The 25,378-nt window shown below is 40.1% G+C and overlaps 2 protein-coding genes across 9 annotated transcripts in view; both read right to left on the bottom strand.

Annotated features, from left to right (window-relative positions):
- Nucleotides 1-11,386, bottom strand: part of zzz3 (zinc finger, ZZ-type containing 3) — a 45,772-nt gene extending 34,386 nt beyond the window's left edge. For 2 of the 4 annotated variants that reach the window (XM_062023285.1, XM_062023288.1), the window contains exon 1: nucleotides 11,241-11,386. The gene's annotated coding sequence lies outside the window, so the exon portion shown is untranslated. Of the gene's footprint in view, nucleotides 1-10,420; nucleotides 10,666-10,768; nucleotides 11,153-11,240 lie in introns of those variants that run through there. The other 2 variants (XM_062023286.1, XM_062023287.1) reach the window with 2 other exon arrangements.
- Nucleotides 11,387-12,255: 869 nt separating this feature from the next.
- Nucleotides 12,256-25,378, bottom strand: part of usp33 (ubiquitin specific peptidase 33) — a 45,960-nt gene continuing 32,837 nt past the window's right edge. For 3 of the 5 annotated variants that reach the window (XM_062023274.1, XM_062023276.1, XM_062023277.1), the window contains exons 20-24: nucleotides 22,928-23,009; nucleotides 22,744-22,852; nucleotides 18,658-18,760; nucleotides 18,133-18,201; nucleotides 12,257-14,663 (exon numbers count right to left, since the gene is read on the bottom strand). In XM_062023274.1, coding sequence (XP_061879258.1) covers nucleotides 14,506-14,663; nucleotides 18,133-18,201; nucleotides 18,658-18,760; nucleotides 22,744-22,852; nucleotides 22,928-23,009 — 521 coding nt within the window. In that variant the 3' untranslated portion in view covers nucleotides 12,257-14,505. Of the gene's footprint in view, nucleotides 14,664-18,132; nucleotides 18,202-18,657; nucleotides 18,865-22,743; nucleotides 22,853-22,927; nucleotides 23,010-25,378 lie in introns of those variants that run through there. The other 2 variants (XM_062023275.1, XM_062023278.1) reach the window with 2 other exon arrangements.

Here is a 25,378-nt window from a genome sequence, read left to right as displayed (position 1 = left end):
TAGAGAGTTTTGTGGGCAAAATAGAGACACCCCATTGACTGCATGATTGATAGCAGACTTTTTATTTAGTTATTTATTCACAACTCAGAATGCATAAAAACAGAAAAAACATATGTGTTTATGTCTTGTATAGGGATTGTAAATGATAGACAGCAATTTTCCGTCTAATTTTTGCGTATTTCCAGTATGACTGATATGATACTATGGTCAGAGTGCAGAAGCGTTCCTCCAGTGACGTCAATCTCCGGAAATAGCCAAAGGTATTCGGAGCGGAATATTCAAAACGGCTGACTGAATTTGTGGCATTTTGTGATGTATAAACGGTATTTTCATACGGTACTTGGCAGATTTTAAACACAATTGGTTATGGTTTAATGGATACAATGAAACACAATAAGCATATTGAGTCAACTTGTTTTTCCACTCTTTTGGTATTTTAATGTCCTGTTAATATCTCACTTATCTTACTTTCTGCTGTAACGCGCTTCCATCTACACTTCTTAAATTTTACTACGCACTTTTTTCTTATGTTTTTTTCAACCTAGCTTGGCGATTAACATGCCTGCTTATGTTTGCGCTTACCCAAGTCATAATAATCACTAAGATAGTAAAAATGTACGTGAATTGCTTTATTAGCAGTGATTATTATTAGAGATGTCCGATAATATCGGCAGTCCGATATTATCGGCTGATAAATGCTTTAAAATGTAATTACGGAAATTATCAGTATCGGTTTCAAAATTATCGGTATCGGTTTAAAAAAGTAAAATATATGACTTTTTAAAACGCCGCTGTGTACACGGACGTAGGGAGAAGTACCGAACGCCAATAAACCTTAAAGGCACTGACTTTGCGTGCCGGCCCAGTCACATAATATCTACGGCTTTTCACACACACACACACAAGTGAATGCCATGCATACTTGGTCAAAAGCCATACAGGTCACACTGAGGGTGACCGTATAAACAACTTTAACACTGTTACAAATATGCACCACACTGTGAACCCACACCAAACAAGAATGACAAACACATTTCGGGACAACATCCGCACCGTAACACAACAGAACAAATACCCAGAACCCCTTGCAGCACTAACTCTTTCGGGACGCTACAATATACACCCCCCGCTACCCCCCGCCTCAACCCCGCCCCCCCCCAACCCCGCCCACCTCAACCTCCTCATGCTCTCTCAGGGAGAGCATGTCCAAAATTCCAAGCTGCTGTTTTGAGGCATGTTAAAAAAAATAATGCACTTCAACAATAAATATGGCAGTGCCATGTTGGCATTTTTTTCCATAACTTCAGTTGATTTATTTTGGAAAACCTTGTTACATTGTTTAATGCATCCAGCGGGGCATCACAACAAAATTATGCATAAATAATGTGTTAATTCCACGACTGTATATATCGGTATCGGTTGATGTCAGAATCGGTAATTAAGAGTTGGACAATATCGGAATATCGGATATCGGCAAAAAAGCCATTATCGGACATCTCTAATTATTATTAACTTACCGGAACAGCTTCACACGGGGTATCGACATACATAGTTCGTCGCTAGCCGCCTGTCAGCCGAATAAATAAACGTCAGCCTGGGGTGGATCGGCTTTTGTAATTGGCATTGAAAGGCATTAATCGGCAATGGCCGCTCACATACTTTTTCATGTAAATCGGCCTATACAGATTAGTGCATCCCTACCCTTTACAACTTTTTATAATGGAAAACCAGAAAGACGGCCAATTAAATTAATCTGTGCCGCTTGGAAGAAATATGACGCATGGCGAAGTTGGTAGAGTGGCCGTGCCAGCAATCGGACGGTTACTGGGGTTCAATCCCCACCTTCTACCATCCTAGTCACGTCCGTTGTGTCCTTGGGCAAGACACTTCACCCTTGCTCCTGATGGCTGCTGGTTAGCGCCTTGCATGGCAGCTCCCGCCATCAGTGTGTGAATGTGTGTGTGAATGGGTGAATGTGGAAATACTGTCAAAGCGCTTTGAGTACCTTGAAGGTAGAAAAGCGCTATACAAGTATAACCCATTTATCATTTATTTATTTACAGCAGGCTAAACTGAAGATAAAAGATGACACAGCATCCTGACATGTTGTGAACATTCCAGTGTGTGTCATTTTGCGCCTCACACCATGGTATTGATTTCAGCCGCTATTGTAGCTAAGCAACACCAGCCATGCTCAGGGCTACACCACTTCTCCCAGGTGCGAGATACAGAAATATTCCAAACAAAGCTTGCCACAGGAAACTACAAGGTCAGGTTGAACAGTGTCTAAAATGCGCATGATTCCTATCCATGCGTGCATTCAGTTAATTTGTGTTTCTTTCCGGTGCTTGCTCCGTGATTCACAAAATACCAGGAAACACTGTTTGATCCCTAGACATAGGAGATGTGAGTGCAGATAAGTCAACACACGCTCTTTTAAACAAAAGTCTTGCTGTTTTTTGCCACTCAATCGAGACATCAAGGATTCTATGGAAGAGAGGAGCATGTTAATGCTGGAGGTTTAAACCGCTAACAGTAAACACACTGATATGGGGCTGGACAGTAAACAGAAAACATGTGACTAACTTTGCCTTCACTGTGTCCATCTCCGTCCTCCAGGTACCTTTAGATCATAAGCGTCAAACTCAAGGCCCTGGGGCCAGATCTGGGGCCGTACTTATCAAGCTTCTTAGAGTGCCATTTTACACTTAAGTCCTGAGAATTTGCGAAATTTAGTCCTACTCTCAAACTTAAGAATAAAAGCTTTTTATCAACGTTCTTAAGTCTAAGAATCACTCCTACTCTCCACGATATTTAAGAGACCTTCAGAGGTGTCTTAAGTGGTTAGGAGTTGCCAGCAGGGGATGGCACTGAGGCGAGAGAGACGTGCGCGAACGTTCAGGGAACGGAACAATGTTTTGGGTTTTTTTGATGACGAGCAGCTGATCAAACGGTATCGTTTAGACAGAGCGGGTATTATTTTTGTCACAGATTTAATACTTTTCGATTCCTTGTTGATTTCTGCATGTGTCTGCAGTGGGCTAGTATATATAGAGCCACCCACACCAGTTTCAAATTAGTTGCCTAATTAATGAATTGGAAAGAAAATGTTATGACAGTAGCGTATGTGTGTGGCCGTGAGGTGAGTGACGTCAGTGAGTGTGTGGGCGATAGAAGAGAGGGAGCGGTAGCGTGAGTGCCGGCGGGGACTAGTTTGTTTTGTATTATTTTGTAGTTTATTGTCAAAATATACACTCCCATTGTCCACTTAAATATTTCCAAGATATTTTTTTATTCTTAGACAACGTGATTGGTCATTTCTATGGACACAGAAATGACGTCACCTAAAATTCCGTTTACGGCACATAGTAATGTCGTAATTCAGCTCTGAGTGTGACACTTAAGATTCAGTCCTACACTTCGCTGAAAGTGTGAGTAAGACGCTTGATAACTAACTTTTAAGTGCAGCTTTCAGCGAAGAATTTATTTACTCTTAAGTCAACTCTTAGCAGACTTCTTAGGAGTAATTCTAAGAAGCTTGATAAGTACGGCCCCTGGTCAGTTCAAGAGGCGGCCCGCTGCGTCGTTTAACGTGGCCTGCGAAAGGCTGGAAATAATACTGCACTTTCTGGCTAAATGTATTTCTTCTTCCAATTCTGACACATCTGTTCTACACTTTAATATTATCTACCGTATTTTTCGGAGTATAAGTCGCTCCGGAGTATAAGTCGCATCGGCCGAAAATGCATAATAAAGAAGGAAAAAAACATAAGTCGCACTGGAGTATAAGTCGCATTTTTGGGGGAAATGTATTTGATAAAACCCAACACCCAAAATAGACATTTGAAAGGCAATTTAAAATAAATAAAGAATAGTGAACAACAGGCTGAATAAGTGTACGTTATATGAGGCATAAATAACCAACTGAGAACGTGCCTGGTATGTTAACGTAACATATTATGGTAAGAGTCATTCAAATAACTATAACATATAGAACATGCTATACGTTTACCAAACAATCTGTCACTCCTAATCGCTAAATCCCATGAAATCTTATACGTCTAGTCTCTTACGTGAATGAGCTAAATAATATTATTTGATATTTTACGGTAATGAGTTAATAATTTCACACATAAGTCGCTCCTGAGTATAAGTCACACCCCCGGCCAAACTATGAAAAAAACTGCGACTTATAGTCCGAAAAATACGGTAATCATGCAACAAGATGATCGAAGCATTTTTTCGGTTACCAAAAATAAATACCTAAATATCTGCTTGATTTCAGAGCAAGTTATCCATCAATCCTTCTGTAAAATATAATCAAAATATGCTCCCTATGCAAATTGCGTAACAAGGGTATTATATATTTTTACTAATATATATTCACTGTTACAAGCGGCCCTCTGAGAACAGAGATAATTGCGATGTGGCTCTCAATAAAAATGAGTTCGACACCCCTGTTAGATAGAAATAAAAATTATATTTTATTTTTAAAAATGGAGAGTGCTAATAAATCAGGACAATAACCAGTGTGGCGGTGGAGGTCATGATAAATTTGCACTCCATGAGAGGCGATTACAGCCGTGTCCTCACTGTGGCTAACAGAAAGAGGACTTTTAAAAGAGCTGCATCAATTAACATCGCGGGCATGACGGAGTTCATCCAAATGAACCCCAGCAGAAGTGACCTCTGTCTAAACGCATTTCATAACACTTGTCCCAGGACGACATCTAACCTTCTTCTTGCCTGGACTGAACCGGTCCAGCTCTGCCCTGCCAACAAATACATTTTGGGATCACTACGTCATTAAAATCACCACGGACAATATGGGCGGCCGCCGCGTGCACATTGTTACTCACACACGGCGGACAACTCCTGCTGAGACAACTAATGTGATTTGTCCATGCGTAAAACAGGAAAGGGTGGGGGGGGGGGGGGGGGCAAACAGAGCAGTCAGCCTGAGACACAAAAAAACAACTCAACAAATTAGGCTCCTTCATTAGATCTGCGCTGCAAAATGACGAAATTCATCGGCGTGGTTCAAGTGAAAGATGCTTCCCCGCTCCGTAATTAACTAGTTTTTGCTACAGCCTCTGTGATAATTAATGAACGTACAAGCGCGCTGGCTTTAGGTCCATGTTTTATAAGTGAGGTCACTTTGGCGCCTGGGAAACAACGTGACGACAATCCTTTGCAGACATAAGAATACCACAAACAGACAGAAGCAATGGCTACCCCATTAGAGCTGTTTTGTAAAAAATAATGTATAAATGCCTCATGCAACACAAATGTGTTATACTTTTGACATACGAATTGATAGATAACTTGCTTTGAAATCATAAATCAGGGTGACAAGCAGATATTTATTTGTATTCTAACAAAAAATGTTTGGAATATATGATCTAATTTGTTGCATGATCAAATAAAGTTTCAAGTACAATTCTTGATTGATTGAGACTTTTATTAGTAGGTTGCACAGTGAAGTACATATTCCGTACAATTGACCACTAAATGGTAACACCCGAATAAGTTTTTCAACTTGTTTAAGTCGGGGTCCACTTAAATTGATTCATGATACAGATATATACTATCATATATACTATCATCACACAAGATAATCACATTGAATTATTTACATTATTTACAATCAGGGGTGTGGAGGGGGGGGGGGGTATGGACATCAAGTAATGGACATAGAGAGAGAGAGAGAGATCAGAAGGCATAAGAAAAAGAAAAAGTATCTGCATTTGATTGTTTACATTTGATTATTAGCAATCCGGGGAGGGTGTTAGTTTAGGGTTGTAGCTGCCTGGAGGTGAACTTTTATTGCGGTTTTGAAGGAGGATAGAGATGCCCTTTCTTTTATACCTGTTGGGAGCGCATTCCACATTGATGTGGCATAGAAAGAGAATGAGTTAAGACCTTTGTTAGTTCGGAATCTGGGTTTAACGTGGTTAGTGGAGCACCCCCTGGTGTTGTGGTTATGGCGGTCATTTACGTTAAGGAAGTAGTTTGACATGTACTTCGGTATCAGGGAGGTGTAGCGGATTTTATAGACTAGGCTCAGTGCAAGTTGTTTAACTCTGTCCTCCACCTTGAGCCAGCCCACTTTAGAGAAGTGGGTAGGAGTGAGGTGGGATCTGGGGTGGAGGTCTAGAAGTAACCTGACTAGCTTGTTCTGAGATGTTTGGAGTTTAGATTTGAGGGTTTTGGAGGTGCTAGGGTACCAGGAGGTGCATGCGTAATCGAAAGACAATTATCTGTCAAAATTGAAAGTACGAACACATTTAGTAAGTAAGATGAAGTCATTTGATGCACATTATTCCCAGACTTTCACGGGCCACATAAAACGATGTGGCAGGCCAGATTCCGAACTAACAAAGGTCTTAACTCATTCTCTTTCTATGCCACATCAATGTGGAATGCGCTCCCAACAGGTTTAAAAGAAAGGGCATCTCTATCCTCCTTCAAAACCGCAATAAAAGTTCACCTCCAGGCAGCTACAACCCTAAACTAACACCCTCCCCGGATTGCTAACAATCAAATGTAAACAATCAAATGCAGATACTTTTTCTTATGCCTTCTGATCTCTCTCTCTCTCTCTCTCTCTCTATGTCCACTACTTGATGTCCATATCCTACCCCCCTCCCCACCCCCCTCCACACCCCTGATTGTAAATAATGTAAATAATTCAATGTGATTATCTTGTGTGATGACTGTATTATGATGATAGTATATATGATAGTATATATCTGTATCATGAATCAATTTAAGTGGACCCCGACTTAAACAAGTTGAAAAACTTATTCGGGTGTTACCATTTAGTGGTCAATTGTACGGAATATGTACTTCACTGTGCAACCTACTAACAAAAGTCTCAATCAATCAATCAAAAGATATGGCCCCCCCCCAGGCCTTGAGATTGACACCTGTGGTATAGGAAATTAAAAAAGGAAGACGGCAAGAATTATGGTTTGTGTTGTTTGTGCTACGTTTGTATAAGACCGTGCAATATTTCATATATAATAAATTCTCTATTGCTTGCATCTTAATTTTAACGTCTTGGTTGCGTCTAATGTAACTGCGGCAGTGCTCTTACATTTGCGGTAGCCTTTTACATCATTTGAATACATTTTACGGTGCTAATACATTCATGAGAGGGAGAGCACCGGCAGAAGCAAGGTTGTCAACATTGTAGCAGGGACGGGAAGCACAATGTAAGCTAAACCAACAAAACCCAAAGAGGAACTGGTGCCAAAAGGAGGGAAGAACAACATCATTGTTTGGCGTTGGTTTGTATAAAAAAAAAATGTAGGCACCAACCAAACAAAGGTGGGCTAATCTGCAAAACATGCAAACAAAAGTTGTTGCTAACGACTTGAACACAAATGTTTTTTCTAATTACTTGAAAACACGACGTAAAGAACAGTAGAGAGACAGTGTTGAAATACGACATAATACTAACATTACCTCCAAACTGGACTGTGTTTACCTTTATCCTTTAGGTGTGGTCCAGCACATCATTTCATTTGGCCCGCCAAAAATACAATATTGTGATGTATATTGTTATCACGGTATAAAAACGATCTATAATTAGTAAAAAATATATTTTATGTCCTGCTCTGAGAAGTGCGTGAGTGAGGAGTCAAAGTCAAGAGTTGTGAGCAATTTATGACACCTCGGTCTGATTTTTTTTTAAAATAGAGATATATGTTCAACAATCAGATAAATGTCACAATTGAGCAGACAAATAGGAATTGGCCTGCAATGCGCACATAATCATAGTTGCTTCTTTCATACCACGAGACAATAACAAAACAAAATCTAAAGAAAAAGACTTAGGCGGAAGTGACACTACAGGTGGTCATCATTTTACATGACTTATTAATACTTGAAACAAAAAGAGAACCAGTTAGGTGTGCGAGGCGGGAGAATACATAGTCGTGCATTGCTACACTGAGGAAGGATGTCGTCACTTTTCTTCTTTTTAGTTGACTTTTCAACTCAAACCGTCAGAGCGTCTCCCAAGTGTGAGGCAGACTTTTCTGCCGTGTCAAAGAAAAGTAAAAGCAAAAAATGAAGCAAAATTAGAGATGGCAACACGCTCAGTGGAGAAATCTACATTGGCTGCATGACCGGTCCAAGACATTACCATCATGAAGGATGTAGTGGTCTCATTATTGATACTTCCTCCTCCAATAAGTCGGTCTCTTCCTTTCAGTGTGTAAGAAAATCACAGGAATAAAAGCAACAGTCATAAAATAAGGACCTAATTTCTCTATTAGGTTTTTTTTTGTATATGTTTTCCGTGATGGCGATCAGATACAAATTGCCTGCCAATAGTCCCTGATGTCAGCACTGGTGTCGACACTTACACGTGGGTGCGCAGCGCTTGTTACTGTAATTACAAACACTGATATAGGATGTGAGTCATTTTAAAACACAGACCTGTAGGATATTGGCGCAGCATTGCAATTATAGTAATGATCCATCCAGCCTTAAGCGCTGACTGAATTTAGGTCTCAAGTGATTTATGGTTTGCACTTTGACACTTAACATTTGTTACAAAAATGAACATTTCAAGTATGTTAGTGTCAACATTGAGCTTCTGCAAATGTACTTGTGTAGATTTCAAGCCACTGTGTTGCTCTCTTGTAAAGGCCAAGAGAATTTGACACTAATCCAACAAAGAATCATAATCCCAGGTAGGGCTGCGCGATATATCGCGGGTTTGTCTCTGTGCCATCCATCCATCCATTTTCTACCGCTTAATCCCTTCTGGGTCGCGGGGGGCGCTGGAGCTGTGCGATATAGAAAATGACTACATCGGGATATTCGAGTATACGTTCTCACACAGTTGCTTTTAGCTGCTGGCATTACACTACAGGCTCTTCCCACTACTCCTTGTCTCTCCTCACAGACAGCAAGCGCAACTTCCACATACGTCACATACTGTCACGACATACGTCACATACGTATACGCCCTGGCGCAGCAGCGAGGTAGCAGCATGGCTAAAGTTAGCTGTGGTGTTAGCGGTAATACGAGAGAAAGAAGGTGCGAATCTGGTAACAAATGAAGGAAGAGTTAATTCCCAAGAAAAACAGCACGGGGTCCATCGTCTGGCGGTGGTTTGGCTTCAAGTGGGAATATGTCGAACAGACAACCGTAATTTGTCAAGTGTGGGGTAAAGCGTTGCTACAAAAAGTAGCATTACTGCTAATATGTAGCATCATTTGAAAAGTCACTTGCTAGGGAATGTAGAGTGCTTGAAACTCCGCATGTCAACATCTCCGTTCGGTGCCACACGCCCACACCATCAAAATGCCGAGGCAAACATTTCCAGATCAACACCGTATGAAAAAAATAGTCAACAACAAAAGAGATAACGTCCGCAGGAACCTACCACATAGCGAAGGACGTACACTATTTGATTTCCTATTAAGCAGCTAATTCTTATTTGACACTTATTGAAATATCTTGTGTGACATCATGCACAAAAGTGCACTTTATTTGTTTTAAACTATTGTAGTGGCGTTCTGTACAAAAAGTGCACTTTAATTTAGTGTTGTTTTGATTTCTCATCTTAGAGACATCATGCACAAAAGTGCACTAATAGCTTGTTTTAAAATGACTGACAATTTTGCACTTTCTGTTTTGAAAATGACATGAATGTTTGTGCCACTGCTTAATAACTGTTTAATAAATACAGTGTTGGTCAATTGACTTAGTTGTGATTTCCCTCTCTGCATGAAAGTTTAAAATGAGCATATATTAATATAGTATGAACAAGAATGTTTTAATGTAGACACATAGAATCATCATACTGCTGTGATTATATGCATCTAGTGTTCAATCAAGGCTAAGGCAAAATATCGAGATATATATCGTGTATCGCGATATGGCCTAAAAATATCGAGATATTAAAAAAGGCAATATCGCCCAGCCCTAATCCCAGGTAGTGGCATAACATCTGATGCAGAAAAAGTGTAGTGTGGTGCAGTATTGTGTGGGCTACATATCCTTCCATCTGGCTAACACGTCTATTACTACTACTACTACTACTACATAACATCCTCCTAAAAACGTGCCTGATTGTGATGTTAATGCCAGCAATACCTCATCCGAAGCAAATCGAATAAATGACAAATATATAGCATTGGGTCGTTTTTAAATGTGCAAGATATGCTCGTAGACACCTGCCAAACAAGCCTGGCTATTGGTGGCTAAATTTGGCTAAAGCTAACGACCGCAAATGGCACTTTTTGTGGGGGATTTCGTTTCCGAAAATAAGCACGAAAGTGTGCTTGTTGCTCCCTGAGTGTGTACTACTTTATTGTGAGTATGTAGCCTCGTAGTGAAACGCTTCCACCGAGGCCTAGAAGCACTGTTACATCCACGGGGTAGTGTGAGTGTACATACCGAAAAGAGCACCTCGTCTCCCGGCATACAGTCTGGTTATCTGTCGGTGCCTTCGGTCAACCTACGGGTGGCGCGATGCTGCTCCGAGCCGAACAAGAGTAGGTTGAAATAAACAATAATTATCACATTTTTTGGGGAGAAATTGTCAGTTTATTGTCACCGCTCACAAAAGCTAAAACGTTAGCAACTCAACTTCGTAGCGAAGGCTGCTCGACCTAGCCTAGCGTGCTAGCACTTAAAAAAACTAACTTCCCGTTAACCCCGCGGCTGTAACAAGAAACACAAGCGCGGGCGACGCCGAAGCGTACACTGTGCGCAGCCGTCCCAGAAGAATTATAAAAGGGCTACCTTAGGAGGCTCCAGAGTGGCGGAGGGTTCACGGTGGCGACAGGCGAGGCGTCTCCTCCGGCTAGCCGAGGAGGTATCTCGCTGCCCTGGCTGCGCGTAGGAAAGAATCGTGGCAGTCTGTGCGGTGCAGCTTGGCTACCGCTCGTAACCTTGCTGACGGCGCTAACCGGCGCGACCACAGCGGTCGGGTGGAATGTGTCATAAAAAAACACATAAAAAAATGGAAAATATTATGGTTTAATGAGAATAGACTGGAGCCGCATAATTGGCAACAACTAGCAGCGATTATGTTAGCGGCTAGTTTAGCCTCAGCGGCTCCATGTTAGTTAGCCGAGCTAGCCCGATTGTTCCGCTCACAACTTCGGCCGTTTTTTTTGTGTTTTTGACTAGGCTAAAAAAAAATAGCGGCGCGTTGTATTTTCACCGACACAAATGAAAAACATGCCCGGTGTAGCGAATTATTTGCACATACCTCACTTCCGCGAATTCGCAGCACGTTCAGTCGCCGACATGTTCCCAGTGCAGCCGACCGCTCGGGTGTGTGGGAGCTCATTGAGCCGAGTACACTCCTGTGCTTCACTAAACTACATTTTTCCATCAGCGCAAACATTCATAAAGACGGTGGGGTGGGGGAATATTCATGAGCTTCTCGTTCAATCAATCAATGTTTATTCATATAGCCCTAAATCACAAGTGTCTCAAAGGGCTGCACAAGCCACAACGACATCCTCGGTACAGAGCCCACATAAGGGCAAGGAAAAACTCACCCCAGTGGGACGTCGATGTGAATGACTATGAGAAACCTTGGAGAGGACCGCATATGTGGGTAACCCCCCCCCCCTCTAGGGGAGACCGAAAGCAATGGATGTCGAGTGGGTCTGACATAATATTGTGAAAGTCCAGTCCATAGTGGATCCAACATAATAGTGAGAGTCCAGTCCATAGTGGGGCCAGCAGGAAACCGTCCCGAGCGGAGACGGGTCAGAAGCGCAGAGATGTCCCCAACCGATGCACAGGCGAGCGGTCCACCCCGGGTCCCGACTCTGGACAGCCAGCACTTCATCCATGGCCTGTGTAACTCCCCCTCCACAAGGGAGAGGGGAAAAGAAAAGAAACGGCAGATCAACTGGTCTAAAAAGGGAGTCTATTTAAAGGCTAGAGTATACAAATGAGTTTTAAGATGGGACTTAAATGCTTCTACTGAGGTAGCATCTCTAACTGTTACCGGGAGGGCATTTCAGAGTATAGAAAACGCTCTATAACCCGCAGACTTTTTTTGGGCTCTGGGAATCACTAATAAGCCGGAGTTCTTTGAACGCAGATTTCTTGCCGGGACATATGGTACAATACAATCGGCAAGATAGGCTGGAGCTAGACCGTGTAGTATTTTATACGTAAGTAGTAAAACCTTAAAGTCACATCTTAAGTGCACAGGAAGCCAGTGCAGGTGAGCCAGTATAGGCGTAATATGATCAAACTTTCTTGTTCTTGTCAAAAGTCTAGCAGCCGCATTTTGTACCAACTGTAGTCTTTTAATGCTAGACATAGGGAGGCCCGAAAATAATATGTTACAGTAATTCTCGTTCTGTTTCAGCATTACCATAGAAGAGCGGTGGGTGGGTGGTGGGGGTGAACAATAAGAGTGCCACACATGCATTAGGGTTTCATCAAGTTTTTTGTTTTAATTGTGCGAGGCAAAAAAAATCAGAATCGATCCTCCTTACTGGTCCATACGCTGACGCCTAAAGATGACAGCATCCCGTTCCAATATGCAGCAGCAGTGCCCAGACGCCAAAAAATGCCCTTAATTCAGTGGTTCTTAACCTTGTTGGAGGTACCGAACCCCACCAGTTTCATATGTGCATTCACCGAACCCTTCTTTAGTGAAAACTAAATTGTTTTTTTTTTCAAATTCAAGACAAAGTTATATGTTTTTGGTAACACTTTAGTATGGGGAACATATTCTAAGTAAAAAATACTTAATTTAGAGTTTTTTGGACACTAGGGGAACATATTCTAAGTAACAAAGGACTTAATTTAGAGTTATTTGGTTAGGGTTAGAGCAGACCTGGGATAATTAAGGCTATGTGGCCCGTTAAGCTTTTCAATTTGGCCCGCCGGACATTCCCAAATCATTTTTTTAGGTCTTTAAGATGGAAAGTGTAGCTGCCATTATGATGTGCAGTGATGTTTTCTAATGACCGTAAGTCTTGAACTATACAAAGTATTTCAATGGTTGGAATATGCGCTTTTGCATGATACAGTAGTTACAATGGTCATCTAATTAGTTACTATGGTCATCTAATTAGTTGAAATGCGGGTGTCAGGGAAGGAGATTTTTACAACAAAGTTCTAAAGCTTAGTGATCTATCAGATTGTAGGTGGGTTTGCGTTCATATTTTTGTTGCATTTCGCTTAATTGTAAAATATGTGGATGGAGAGTGGGTGTGACGTTCATATGTTGTCAATATTCAGTGATTTATCCTTCATAGTTAATATTGTAAATCTCAAATTTTTTATTTTCATATACATTCTGGGTGTCTCATTCAGTAAAAAAATGTTAAATGCCATTCCGTTTTTTTAAGGTGGTCTGTCATAAAGTTTTTAACATTCAGACATTATTGTGAGGTTTTGTATTAGTGTTTCTAAAAATCAGATATACCGGCCCCCAGACACATATGCTCTCTAAATTTGGCCCCCGAGTCAAAATAATTGCCCAGGCCTGGGTTAGAGGGTTAGGGTTATAATAAGGCCATGCAAAATAAGGCATTAATAAGTACTTAATAATGACTAGTTAAGAGCTAATATGTTACTAATTTGCATGTTAATAAGCAACTAATTAATGGTGAATATGTTCCCCATACTAAAGTGTTACCATGTTTTATTACTGGTGCACAAAATGAACCGTGTATGAACATCACCTTGTTCAAACAACAAAACCAACACAGTGCAAAAATTAACAACAAATTACACACCTGCAAATCAGTGTGACTTCTGCTGTTGCCGTATCCGCCGAACCCCTGAGCCCGACTCACCGAACCCCTAGGGTTCGATCGAACCCAGGTTAAGAACCACTGGTTTACTCCCATTGAGTGGCATGGGTCGTGCACTTTTAGCATTTACAAGGAGCTGCATGAGATTTTTGTTTTTAAATGTTAAAAGCATGCATCGTGAAGCTACCTTTTTGATACAAAACTGTAAATTCCCCCTTCTTTCCGTGATAAATAACCAAGTGCTGAGTCTTAATCGACAAACTACATCAGTACATTCAAGCGTGACCGAGCACAACAAGTAATTCCTGAGACTAATCATAATAATAAATAGTCCCTTCTGATCAGTCTCACTCTTTCCCTCCTTGGACATGGCTATAATACAACAGCAAGACATATTGTGACGATGCGCAATAACAAATCGCCAAAAAAAAAACGTGTGCTATGTGCTCATTTGCTTCAACAAGAACAGACAAAATAATAACGATAATAACATCGCATTATGGCATTCAGTGGATATTTTTTCTTCTTAGCTGCACACATTTAAAATATTGTGAAAACAAGCTGACTACAGTGCTAATAAAAACCCGGTAGCTCTTTTTACAGACTTCTGTACAACGCCACAAAGCTCGGTTCCTTCTTGGAGACGAAGAGGTCCCTTTTAGCTTCATTGATCAAAATGAAAGTCAAGTGCAAAGTAAAATTAAAAAAAAGATCACCCCTTCCCTTCTGGCTGGACTTGCCGCCTTAGAGGGAGCGTGTCTCCATCTCGATCTTTTCCTCCGACTGGGACGTCTCGGTCTCCTGGTGGCCCACGTTGGGCCACACAGTCACCAGGGGTCCGCCGCCGTAGATGGCGTGGAGGAAGTTCCACGTCTCCTCTGAGATCTGGCCAGAGTCTGCCCCTGGGGTGTGTGTGTGTAGGAAGGGGGAAAACGGTGGGGGGGAGTCAAAGCAAGCACTCAAGATGTCAACACTGTCACTTTTAGATACAGTGGATGCAGGTTAAGTCGACAACCCTCTGATTGGTCGGTGACATTTATTTACTTGTGATTATTACCAAAAATGTAAGGAGAATAAACGATAATGAAGGTTTGTTGCCACTTGTGCAAATGCAATGGTTAGTTGCGTAGTAACGAGGGGGGGGGGGGGGGAATGACAGCTGAGAAGTGTACCGCCAAAGTAGAAAATACCTTTGGTCACACGCCGAAGCCTTGGAAGTAAAGTGGCAGTTTGGTTTTGTTAATTTTGCCTCGGGCTGCCAAAGTTATCGCACGTGATTGATTATTCACACAAAAAATCACGCAGCTTAATGGGGCTGTTTGCAACTTGCTGAAAGTCACATTTTTTAAACAAAAAAAAATAATACAAGAAAAAGCAAGTAACAATTTGCAGTCATGTTGTTACGATAGAATATATATTCGATGACAGCTACCTTTGGTAGCTAAACTTTGGTAAATCACTATCATTAGCTGACAAACAAAGTAAAAAAGTGGTTTACGTTACGTTCAAGTGCTAGATGCCGAAAGAGGGCAGGATATAATGCTTATAACACTTTAGAACAGGGGTCCCCAAACTACGGCCCCCCAGCATCCAAAATCCGGCCCACAGGAAGTCCCAAGTTAAAAAAAAAATGTTTTTAATTTTTAAAAATCTTTTCTTTCTAATCCATTTTGTACCGCTTGTTACTCTTGGTGTCTCCTAGTTGCTCAGGCAAATCATATTGTTTAGAAACGAAATTTCCCATCGATAACATGACAATGTTAAATGTTGATGAACATCAATCAATCAATCAATCAATGTTTATTTATATAGCCCTAAATCACAAGTGTCTCAAAGGGCTGTACAAGCCACAACGACATCCTCGGTACAGAGCCCACAAACGGGCAAGGAAAACGGATTATAAAGACAATGTATATATGTATATATAGTGGGGCAAAAAAGTATTTAGTCAGCCACCCATTGATTGTCAATGGGTGGCTGACTAAATACTTTTTTGCCCAACTGTGTATATATATATGTCTTAATTAGATTATCCAAAAAATTGTGCTCGATACCGTTGTAGAGCGCAATATATGTATGTGTGGGAAAAAAAATCACAAGACTACTTCATCTCTACAGGCCTGTTTCATGAGGGGTTCCCTCAATCATCAAATCTCCTGATGATTGAGGGAACCCCTCATGAAACAGGCCTGTATATAGCCTGGCCCCCCCGGCCAAATTTTTTTACCCCAATGCAGCCCCCGAGTCAAAAAGTTTGGGGACCCCTGCTTTAGAAAGTTAACGCCCTCTAGGCAGTCGTGTAAAGGTTGTAAACAGCCCCTAAAAATCACAATTTACTTTGAGCAAGCATGCTCCTTTACCCTAACTGTGGGGTCACCTGAATGTTGTTAAATGGTCAATAATCAGGTCAATGCTCTGCTTGCTGGATTACATTTGCTTCAAATAACATGACTTTAGAAAACACTGCTATAAAATGTTGAGCAAATGAATTATGTGTATTCAAGTAAAACATATAAAGACAATGACATTTCCCTTGGGGATCATCAATAAAGTTTGTTTACGCCTTGTGTCAAAATATTTGGGTCTTTTTGAAAAAGAAAAAAAAAAGTTAATTTAAATTAAGCAAGTAATTTACCTGCATTAATTACAATTAATCAAAAGTCACGTGTAATGAATCTAATTTAAATAATTAATAATTGCACGGCATAACCTCTGACGTAAATCCACAAATCTGCTTTTTGCAAATAATGCTACAATGATGACGTTAACACACGTCGACATAAACTGAACAATTTTTCAAATAAATACAATGTTATGTAGAGAAGTGAAGTGAAGTGAATTACATTTATATAGCGCTTTTTCTCAAGTGACTCAAAGCGCTTTACATAGTGAAACCCAATATCTAAGTTACATTCAAACCAGTGTGGGTGGCACTGGGAGCAGGTGGGTAAAGTGTCTTGCCCAAGGACACAACGGCAGTGACTAGGATGGCAGAAGCGGGGATCGAACCTGCAACCCTCAAGTTGCTGGCACGGCCACTCTACCAACCGAGCTATACCGCCCCCAAAGGAGGTTGACCTCATACGTTGACTTGATTTGGCACTTTTTAAGTAATCGGAACGCGGTGGAGCGTCACTTTGAGAGGGTTTCAATGTTTTACACACACATCAATCCAATGTAGGTCAAGATATGCAAAGCGGTTCAGTACACTGAAATCCTAAAACAGGCTGCATCACTACTTATTTGAGACACCACAAGTGACGACAAAAACGGGGGACAAAATACTAAGAAAAGGCATAATGCAAGATATGAGTAGCACAAAGCTGTGTTTTTCTTAATATATTTAATTTGTCTCAGCCTCTTTTACAAAATGATCAAAAATCATATTACTTATTTTTCAGTATGCTGCTCTTGGTGAAAAAAAAGGTATAGACACCTCTGGTGTACTTGGTGTACTTATTGAAGTGTACTGACGGAACTATTTCATTTGAGGCCTTTTTTTATTCAAACAAAGTACCGTAATTTTTCGGAGTATAAGTCGCACCGTAGTATAAGTCGCACATGCCGAAAATGCATAATAAAGAAGGGAAAAAACATAAGTTGCACTGGAGTATAACTCACATTTTTGGGGGAAATGTATTTGATAAAAGCCAACACCAAGAATAGACATTTGAAAGGCAATTTAAAATAAATAAAGAATAGTGAACAACAGGCTGAATAAGTGTACGTTATATGAGGCATAAATAACCAACTGGTATGTTAACGTAACATATTATGGTAAGAGTCATTCAAATAACTATAACATATAGAACATGCTATACGTTTACCAAACAATCTGTCACTCCTAATCGCTAAATCCCAAGAAATCTTATACGTCTAGTCTCTTACGTCAATGACATCAATAATATTATTGGATATTTTACGCTAATGTGTTAATAATTCCACACATAAGTCGCTCCTGAGTATAAGTCGCACCCCCGGCCAAACTATGAAAAAAACTGAGATTTATAGTCCGAAAAATACGGTAGTCGATACTAAAATAATCGATAGCTGCAGCCTTATATCCAGTAGTAAAAGTATATCCAGTAATGTATATAGTAGCATATTCAGTATTTGGTGTGCTTTAGAATAAGCTTGCTGCTAAACTGCTTTTTCATTGTTTTTGATTGATTGAGACTTTTATTAGTAGATTGCACAGTACAGTACATATTCCGTACAATTGACCACTAAATGGTAACACCAGAATAAGTTTTTCAACTTGTTTAAGTCAGGGTCCACGTTAATAAATTCATTGTTTCTGCCACAATGACAATAATGTTCTGTTATATTCTATGACATTTATATACAACAAAAATATGATATATCTCGTACCTTGTTTGAGTGTTAAATGGCCACCCTTGTTCACCGTTATCTTGGAATTATCAATGGGTCCTGGTGGATCTTGGTGGGGGGGGAAAAAAAGAATATTCAAATAGTTGATGTCATAAAACACACACATTCACTGGTATCTTGGTCTGTCCCGATAATGATTTAGGTTCAAATGTTTCTGCCGTTTCTTGTGAAGCAAAAGTCTTCTCCTTGCTTTGAAACCAAAGAAGATAAATACGCAAAGGAGTGGGAATAAAAAGGTGCAGGCTGTTATAAATAGAAGTGACAGTACAAAAGGGAGCGGCAGAGTACAAGTGGTATGAAACTGAAATATATGTTGGCGCTCGGTGCAGGAGGGAGACGACTTGAGGGACTTGAAGCTCTTTGAAGATAAATGAGGGGAAACAACTCCACCGCTTGATTTTAGACTACAGCACGCACACATGTTTTCAGCTTCAAGAAGCCATCATTTTGTACATTTTAGTCCTTACTTTTTATTTATTTACAGATTTAATTGTGTCCAATTACCGTTGTCTTTGCCTTTGACGAAACCCTCCCACTCGCGAAACCACTGCATGCTGATGCAGTATATGACCACTGGAGACTCCTCCTCCTGGAACGCCTTGTTCAGCTGCAAACACAGAGGAGGGCGAGGAGATGGGGGAGCGAGTGAGAAAGAGGTTGGGGGTTGGGCAGGGGTGGTTGCACAGAATGAATGAAGTGAGGATGAAAGGACTGAGAGGAGATGGAAAACCCAAATCAATTCTCTCTGGCCCATGCTGTAATTAGAAGACATTCCTAACTCACTCCGCCTTTTTGGAAATGACACAATTCCTGTTGTTTGCACGCGTACGCACATAAACACACACCTCCTGTGCAGCCATTGTGTGCGTGGGCAGGCCACACTGACACAAACAGCTGCATCTGTCTCAATGCATTAATGATGAGGCTTTCATCAGCATCACACCTCTCACCTCCTGCTGTGGCGACGAGTGTGCAGTCATACAATATTATTGCCATATTTTGTAAACGGTAACCATAACATCACAATTAAAGATGGGCATAGTGACTGCAATTCCATTTAACAAACTAACAATTACTTAAACATCACCATATTTGATTTTTGTCTTGTTATCTTCCGTACTCATTTATGTTAAAAATAAACAAGACAAGAGGGGAGACGTAGAAGTACCTTTCCTGACAAAGTGTCATTGACTCTGATTTTCCGGTTTCTGTTCAAATTAAAATACAAATCATATCAAGATAATACTTCAATGCGAAACACTAAAAGAGTAAAGTATATTAAAACTATTTATCCAAAAACCCTTAACGAAGTGGTCACTGCAAACTCGTGCGTTCTTTGACTTTGCTCCCTAGCTTGTACTGGAGTGTGTGCCACTTTTGTCGTCGTCTTTCGTAAAATCCTGAACTCTTCTTCTCAACGGTTTGTACAGCCGAAAACAACGCAAGCATAGGGTTTTTTGCTTTGAGAAAGGCTAAATGGCGCCTAGTACCCATTGGCAACAGATGGTGCTTGACCACCACGCATAATACGTGAGCCGGACGTGACGTCATTAAAATCCAAACAATAGGCTTATTATTCATAGCGGACTGCCTCTAATTAATGTTGCAATTTTCTATGCCAACAAAACGCCTGATAGAAAGCACTCAAAAGAAGCCTCCACTTTTTAAAATGTGCTAGCTCAGGGGTGTCAAACTCAAATACAGAGTGGGCCAAAATTTAAAACTGAACAAAGCCGCGGGCCAAGGTTGGACAAATTAACCTTTTAATAGGGACCCAAACAAGTTTTGCATTGAATATTGAACAAGCAAGGCTTATATAACTTTATAGTGACATGCAAAATCGAGTTTCAAATAATTATAATAATAATTAAAAAATATCAATGGCATATCAAATACAATTTAAATACAAATTGAATGCCTCTTTTCTATTTTCAGCCTTCTGAGGTAAATATCAACATTAACTTTTTCCACAGGCTAATAAATTTGAAAATAAAATAACAATGAATAAACCAACCATTCAGGACTTTAAACTGCTCAGTTTGCAACACACTGATCTAATCTGATGTGCCCAAGCCAGATACCTGCCATCTTTTCTTGGATGCTAGTTCATTAATGTCGGGGCTCAGGCTTTGAGCTGAGGCAACCTTCATTATCGAACGAAAGTGTTCATCAGTCATTATATCTCGTAGTGCCTTAAAGGCACTGCCTTAATTTCACGTCCTCTACGAGCTGTCGTCACGTCCACTTTTCATCCATTCTAACAACGTGCCGGCCCAGTCACAAGATATGTGCGGCTTCTGTACGCACACACACATGAATGCAACGTATACTTGATCAAGAGCGATACAGGTTACAATGAGGGTGGCCGAATTAACACTGTTAGAAATATACGCCACACTGTGAATCCACACCAAACAAGAATGACAAACACATTTCGGGAGAACATCCGCACCGTAACACAACATAAACACAACAGAACAAAAACCCAGAACCCTTTGCAGCACTAACTCTTCCGGGACGCTACAAAATACACCCCCGCTACCACCCATGCGCTAGCTCAATGCTAATTTACATTTAATATGCCATATGCATCCAAATTTGGTCATGAAAACTACAAATAAGATGCACGTTACAATTAAACAGCTGGTGTGTAATACGTACAATACTTACAGTACAAACACTTTGTAGGACTCAGCAAAAGACAAGACTGGCACATTCAACTTACGGACAGAGACTACCTCCTGATTACGCCAACACACCGAGAACAAACTTAAATGAATGCATACTTGCAAATAAGACTCTGAGGTGCAAGAAAACAAGATATAAAAACTGGACAGAAGATCACCACTAAATATTCATTAGTGAAATATTTGAGATTGTATTACTAAACGAATAACATTGGTTATCACATGAACACAGAAAATTGGTACCGTTGAGTACTGGGAATCAGTATGTGATTGGTACTCATCCCTAGGGATGATGTTTAATAAGGAATTATCGAGTTCGAGCCTATTATCGAATCCTCTTATCGAACCGATTCCTTATCGATTCTCTTATCGAGTCCAGATAGGTTGTTGTATATGGGAAAAAAACACACAATATTTGGTTTAACAAAAGCTCACTTTTATTATATAAGAAAAAAATAAAATCTAATAAATAAATAAATATTGACTGTTACCCACCTAAAAAAATAAAATAAAATAAATAAATATTGACTGTTGTTACCCAAAGTATATTAAGTGGGATTTTTCAGAGAAACAAATATATACAGTAACACAAAAACAAGCTGTCTCTGTGATCACTATAGGTGTATAAATAATAATATAGTGTTAAATAAAATCAGTCCCTTGGGCACAAAACTGAAAATAATACAGCTCTCCAAAAAGTGCACTTCTGCTGCTATTTGACATAACTGTTTGTTATGATGCTTTGACATTTTTGCACTTTATTTCTTTATTGAAAGAACATTCTATGAAGAGAAAAGTTGTTTGCAAATGTGGTTACAATGCTAAAAAATGAAAAGTTAAAGCTAAAAAAAGAAATACACTTTATTGAGTTAACATTATTTCTTTATGGGGGAAAAATGTTATGAGCTAGAGAATATAACAACTACACTACCCAGCATGCAACGGGAGTTACGAGCATGCGCGGTAGCCCCAAAAAGTGTTGTTGCATGTTGCCACGCTGTGAAAGTAAACGTCAAGAACTCAGCCAACACGCCTCGTCTGCATTATTTATAATTAGACAAACAACACATCTACAGTGTGATTTTGTAACGTTTACAAGGAAAGAAAAACAAAAGTTAAAAAAGGGAGATGTCATATATGTTGTATATATATATGTATGTGCTGCGGTTGCTTTAAGAACGTTGCGACAGCTGCCGTAAAGGAGGTGCGTTGCTAGCCTGGTTGCTATGTTTCCGGTTGGTGGTAAAAGTGTTCGTCATGTGTTTTACCCTGCTCAAATCTCTCAGTAAAGTTATTCATTGGATTATACCTTTTTGTTTTGAACTTTATTACACCTTGGAGCGCTTTTTCCCGTCCATTTTTTTCCTGCTTTCGCTATCTGCGCCTAATGACTGAGCTACGTGACTGATTTCTTGTGATGTCACACGGAGCATTTCTGGTCGGGACGGGATTCGTTCCGAGGGATTCGAATAAAGAACCAACTCTTTTCTTTACCATAGTGGTCTCGATAACGGGTACCGGTTCTCAAAAAGGGATTCGAGTCCGAGGACTCGGTTCTTTTCTTATCGAACAACCGAGAAAACTGGTTTCGAGTATCATCCCTACTCATCCCTACTCCTGACACTCAATTGTCCAAGCTTGGGACGTGCACCAGACATCACTAATGCCAGTGTGTTAAGATTCTGGCTGGGAAATAAATCTGCACCTTCTGCACAAAAGACAGCGTGTAGCAACAATCAACATGACAAATAAATGTAATGGCCATCCCGAATTAGACGGACTCACAGAGAGATAAGCATTAAATAATAATACATTGTCCATGCAGGAGGTAACCTTAGATGAGCGTTGCAAAAAAAAAACTTCATCTATGACACGCTGGACGACAGGAAAAGAGTGGACTTACCCGGATGAACATGTCTAGCTCTGACTTGCGCCGCCTCTCCAGCTTCTCTATCTCAATCTGGCATGTGTGGCAGGCGTACAGGTGATTGACAGCTGGTCCTCCGCCGTACCTACAAGCAGATTTGTTTGGTCATGAGCAGATATAAAGAGCTGCTGCTGCTGCTACTGCAGGTCAGTCTGAGCACCTGCTGTAAAGGTGATCCCACACGTTCTGAGGCAGCATTACGGTCAGGTCGTCAATGTAGGACGCTTTGTTGGGCGGTACTCCTGAGGTAACACAGGACAGGTCATTCAAACTGGCAGCCACATATATCATATACACAGGTATTGTGCAAAGGCAGACAAGACAAACCAAGACTTCTTTGTGGACTTTCAAAAACATTTGATCTTGATCAGTGTTTCTCAACAATAGGGCCCTTTGGGCCGCCAAAAAATATCTGTTTCTCAGCTGTGGATCATCTTTATGGGCCGTAGCGGTACTCAGTTGTAATACACGTTTCCACCACTTGTGGCAGTAATGACAATATCAAACAAACAGGAGGAGGAGTCTTGAGATGAAGTCTCGAAAGTTTTTTAAGTGCAAAAATTATGACTTAAGTGTTGAAGCTGTATTTTAATTTGCACTTTATTTTATTGACTGTTTAGTTTGAAAACATCCATCAATTTTTATACCGCTTGTCCCTTTCAGGGTGGCAGGGGGTGCTGGAGCCAATCTCAGCTGCATAGTTTGGAAACATGTTTATTACCAATTTAGTTTAATTATTTAAGCACAACATAATTGTAGGTATCGGTAAATTTATTTTCATCAGTTATTTACGAGTCCCTGCTCATGCGGTATATTAGTATTAGTATTATTTTCCTAATCAGCCTGACCTAAGGTTAATGTGTTAGATAAATAATAATCTTTGTGATTAGTGCATGGTTTCATATCATTTGGCAAAGTTGTAAACGATAAGTAGGTTCGATATAATTGTTTAATATGATTAACATCAAGAATAAGATTTACTAATTCAGTGTTAATATTCGAATGGGACCTGGGCCGCTCTGTAGTGGAAAAGTTGGGCCCCAAAATAAAAAAAAGGTTAATAACCTCTGAACTACAAAATATGTATTAGATATGATTCTGGAGGTGTTCCCAGATTGCAAATGAAACCACGCTGCACCTTCTCCAAAAGTATCATAAGTAGAGATGTCCGATAATATCGGCCGGCCGATATTATCGGCCGATAAATGCTTTAAAATGTAATATCGGAAATTATCGGTATCGTTTTTTTTAATTATCGGTATCGGTATCGTTTTTTTTTTTTTTTTAATTAAATTAAATTAATTAATTAAAGTTAATTAAAGTACCAATGATTGTCACACACACACTAGATGTGGCGAAATTTGTCCTCTGCATTTGTCCCATCCCCTTGGGGAGCAGTGGGGAGCAGTGGGCAGCAGCGGCGCCGCGCCCGGGAATCATTTTGGTGATTTAACCCCCAACTCCAACCCTTTGTTGCTGAGTGCCAAGCAGGGAGGTTATGGGTCCCATTTTTAAATCAACATAAAAAACACAAGATACACTTACAATTAGTGCACCAACCCAAAAAACCTCCCTCCCCCATTTACACTCATTCACACAAAAGGGTTGTTTCCTTCTGTTATTAATATTGTGGTTCCTACATTATATATCAATATATATCAATACAGTCTGCAAGGGATACAGTCCGTAAGCACACATGGTTGTGCGTGCTGCTGGTCCACTAATAGTACTAACCTTTAACAGTTAATTTTACTAATTTTCATTCATTACTAGTTTCTATGTAACTGATTTTATATTGTTTTACGTTCTTTTTTGTTCAAGAAAATGTTTTTAATTTATTTATCTTATTTTATTTTATTAATTTAAAAAAAAAAGGACCTTATCTTCACCATACCTGGTTGTCCAAATTAGGCATAATAATGTGTTAATTCCACAACTGTATATATCAGTATCGGTATCGGTTGATATCGGTATCAGTAATTAAAGAGTTGGACAATAACGGAATATCGGATATCGGCAAAAAGCCATTATCGGACATCCCTAATCATAAGTTATCTTTTGAAAATGTACATTGTTTAAACATACATCGTGAAGTCGTCACCGCTATTTTTATTCCAGACATGATCGAAAATAAACTTATTAAATATATTATATATTCGCCCGGTCACAAAATTCGGTGCACCTTCCCACCCTTCGATCAATTCAGACTCTGCTTTGAGAAGCTCCTTTTATCAGCATTTATGTCACTGCGTGTTGCACGTCGAGGTTATTATGCACATGCCAAGACTGTATGAAAATGTTTTTGTTTTCTCATAGCCTGTAGAAGAGAGCTTGACTTATTGTCCAAATTAGGACATCCACCTTGCGACATCAGGATGTAGACAGGCTTAAAACCCCACGAACAGAGACATGCAACACTTTGTGCAAGCTCACGCTTAAGATTTGAAGCTTTAACATTGTTTAACACAAGTATTTATGTGACAACATTTTTAAGTTAGAAAAAGACACATTTTGTCAGAGGTCCCCTTTAAACTCCCTGCAGAGACATCCTGTTTTGTAACTATAATGGGAAGGCAGCATTGTCTACACAAGGAGAAAAAGCTGCCTTTTG

This window comes from Entelurus aequoreus, linkage group LG16 (genome assembly GCF_033978785.1).
Source record: "Entelurus aequoreus isolate RoL-2023_Sb linkage group LG16, RoL_Eaeq_v1.1, whole genome shotgun sequence".
Classification (NCBI taxonomy): Eukaryota; Metazoa; Chordata; class Actinopteri; order Syngnathiformes; family Syngnathidae; genus Entelurus; species Entelurus aequoreus.
Note: the sequence above shows the minus strand (reverse complement) of the source record. Positions and strands in the feature narration are given on the sequence as shown.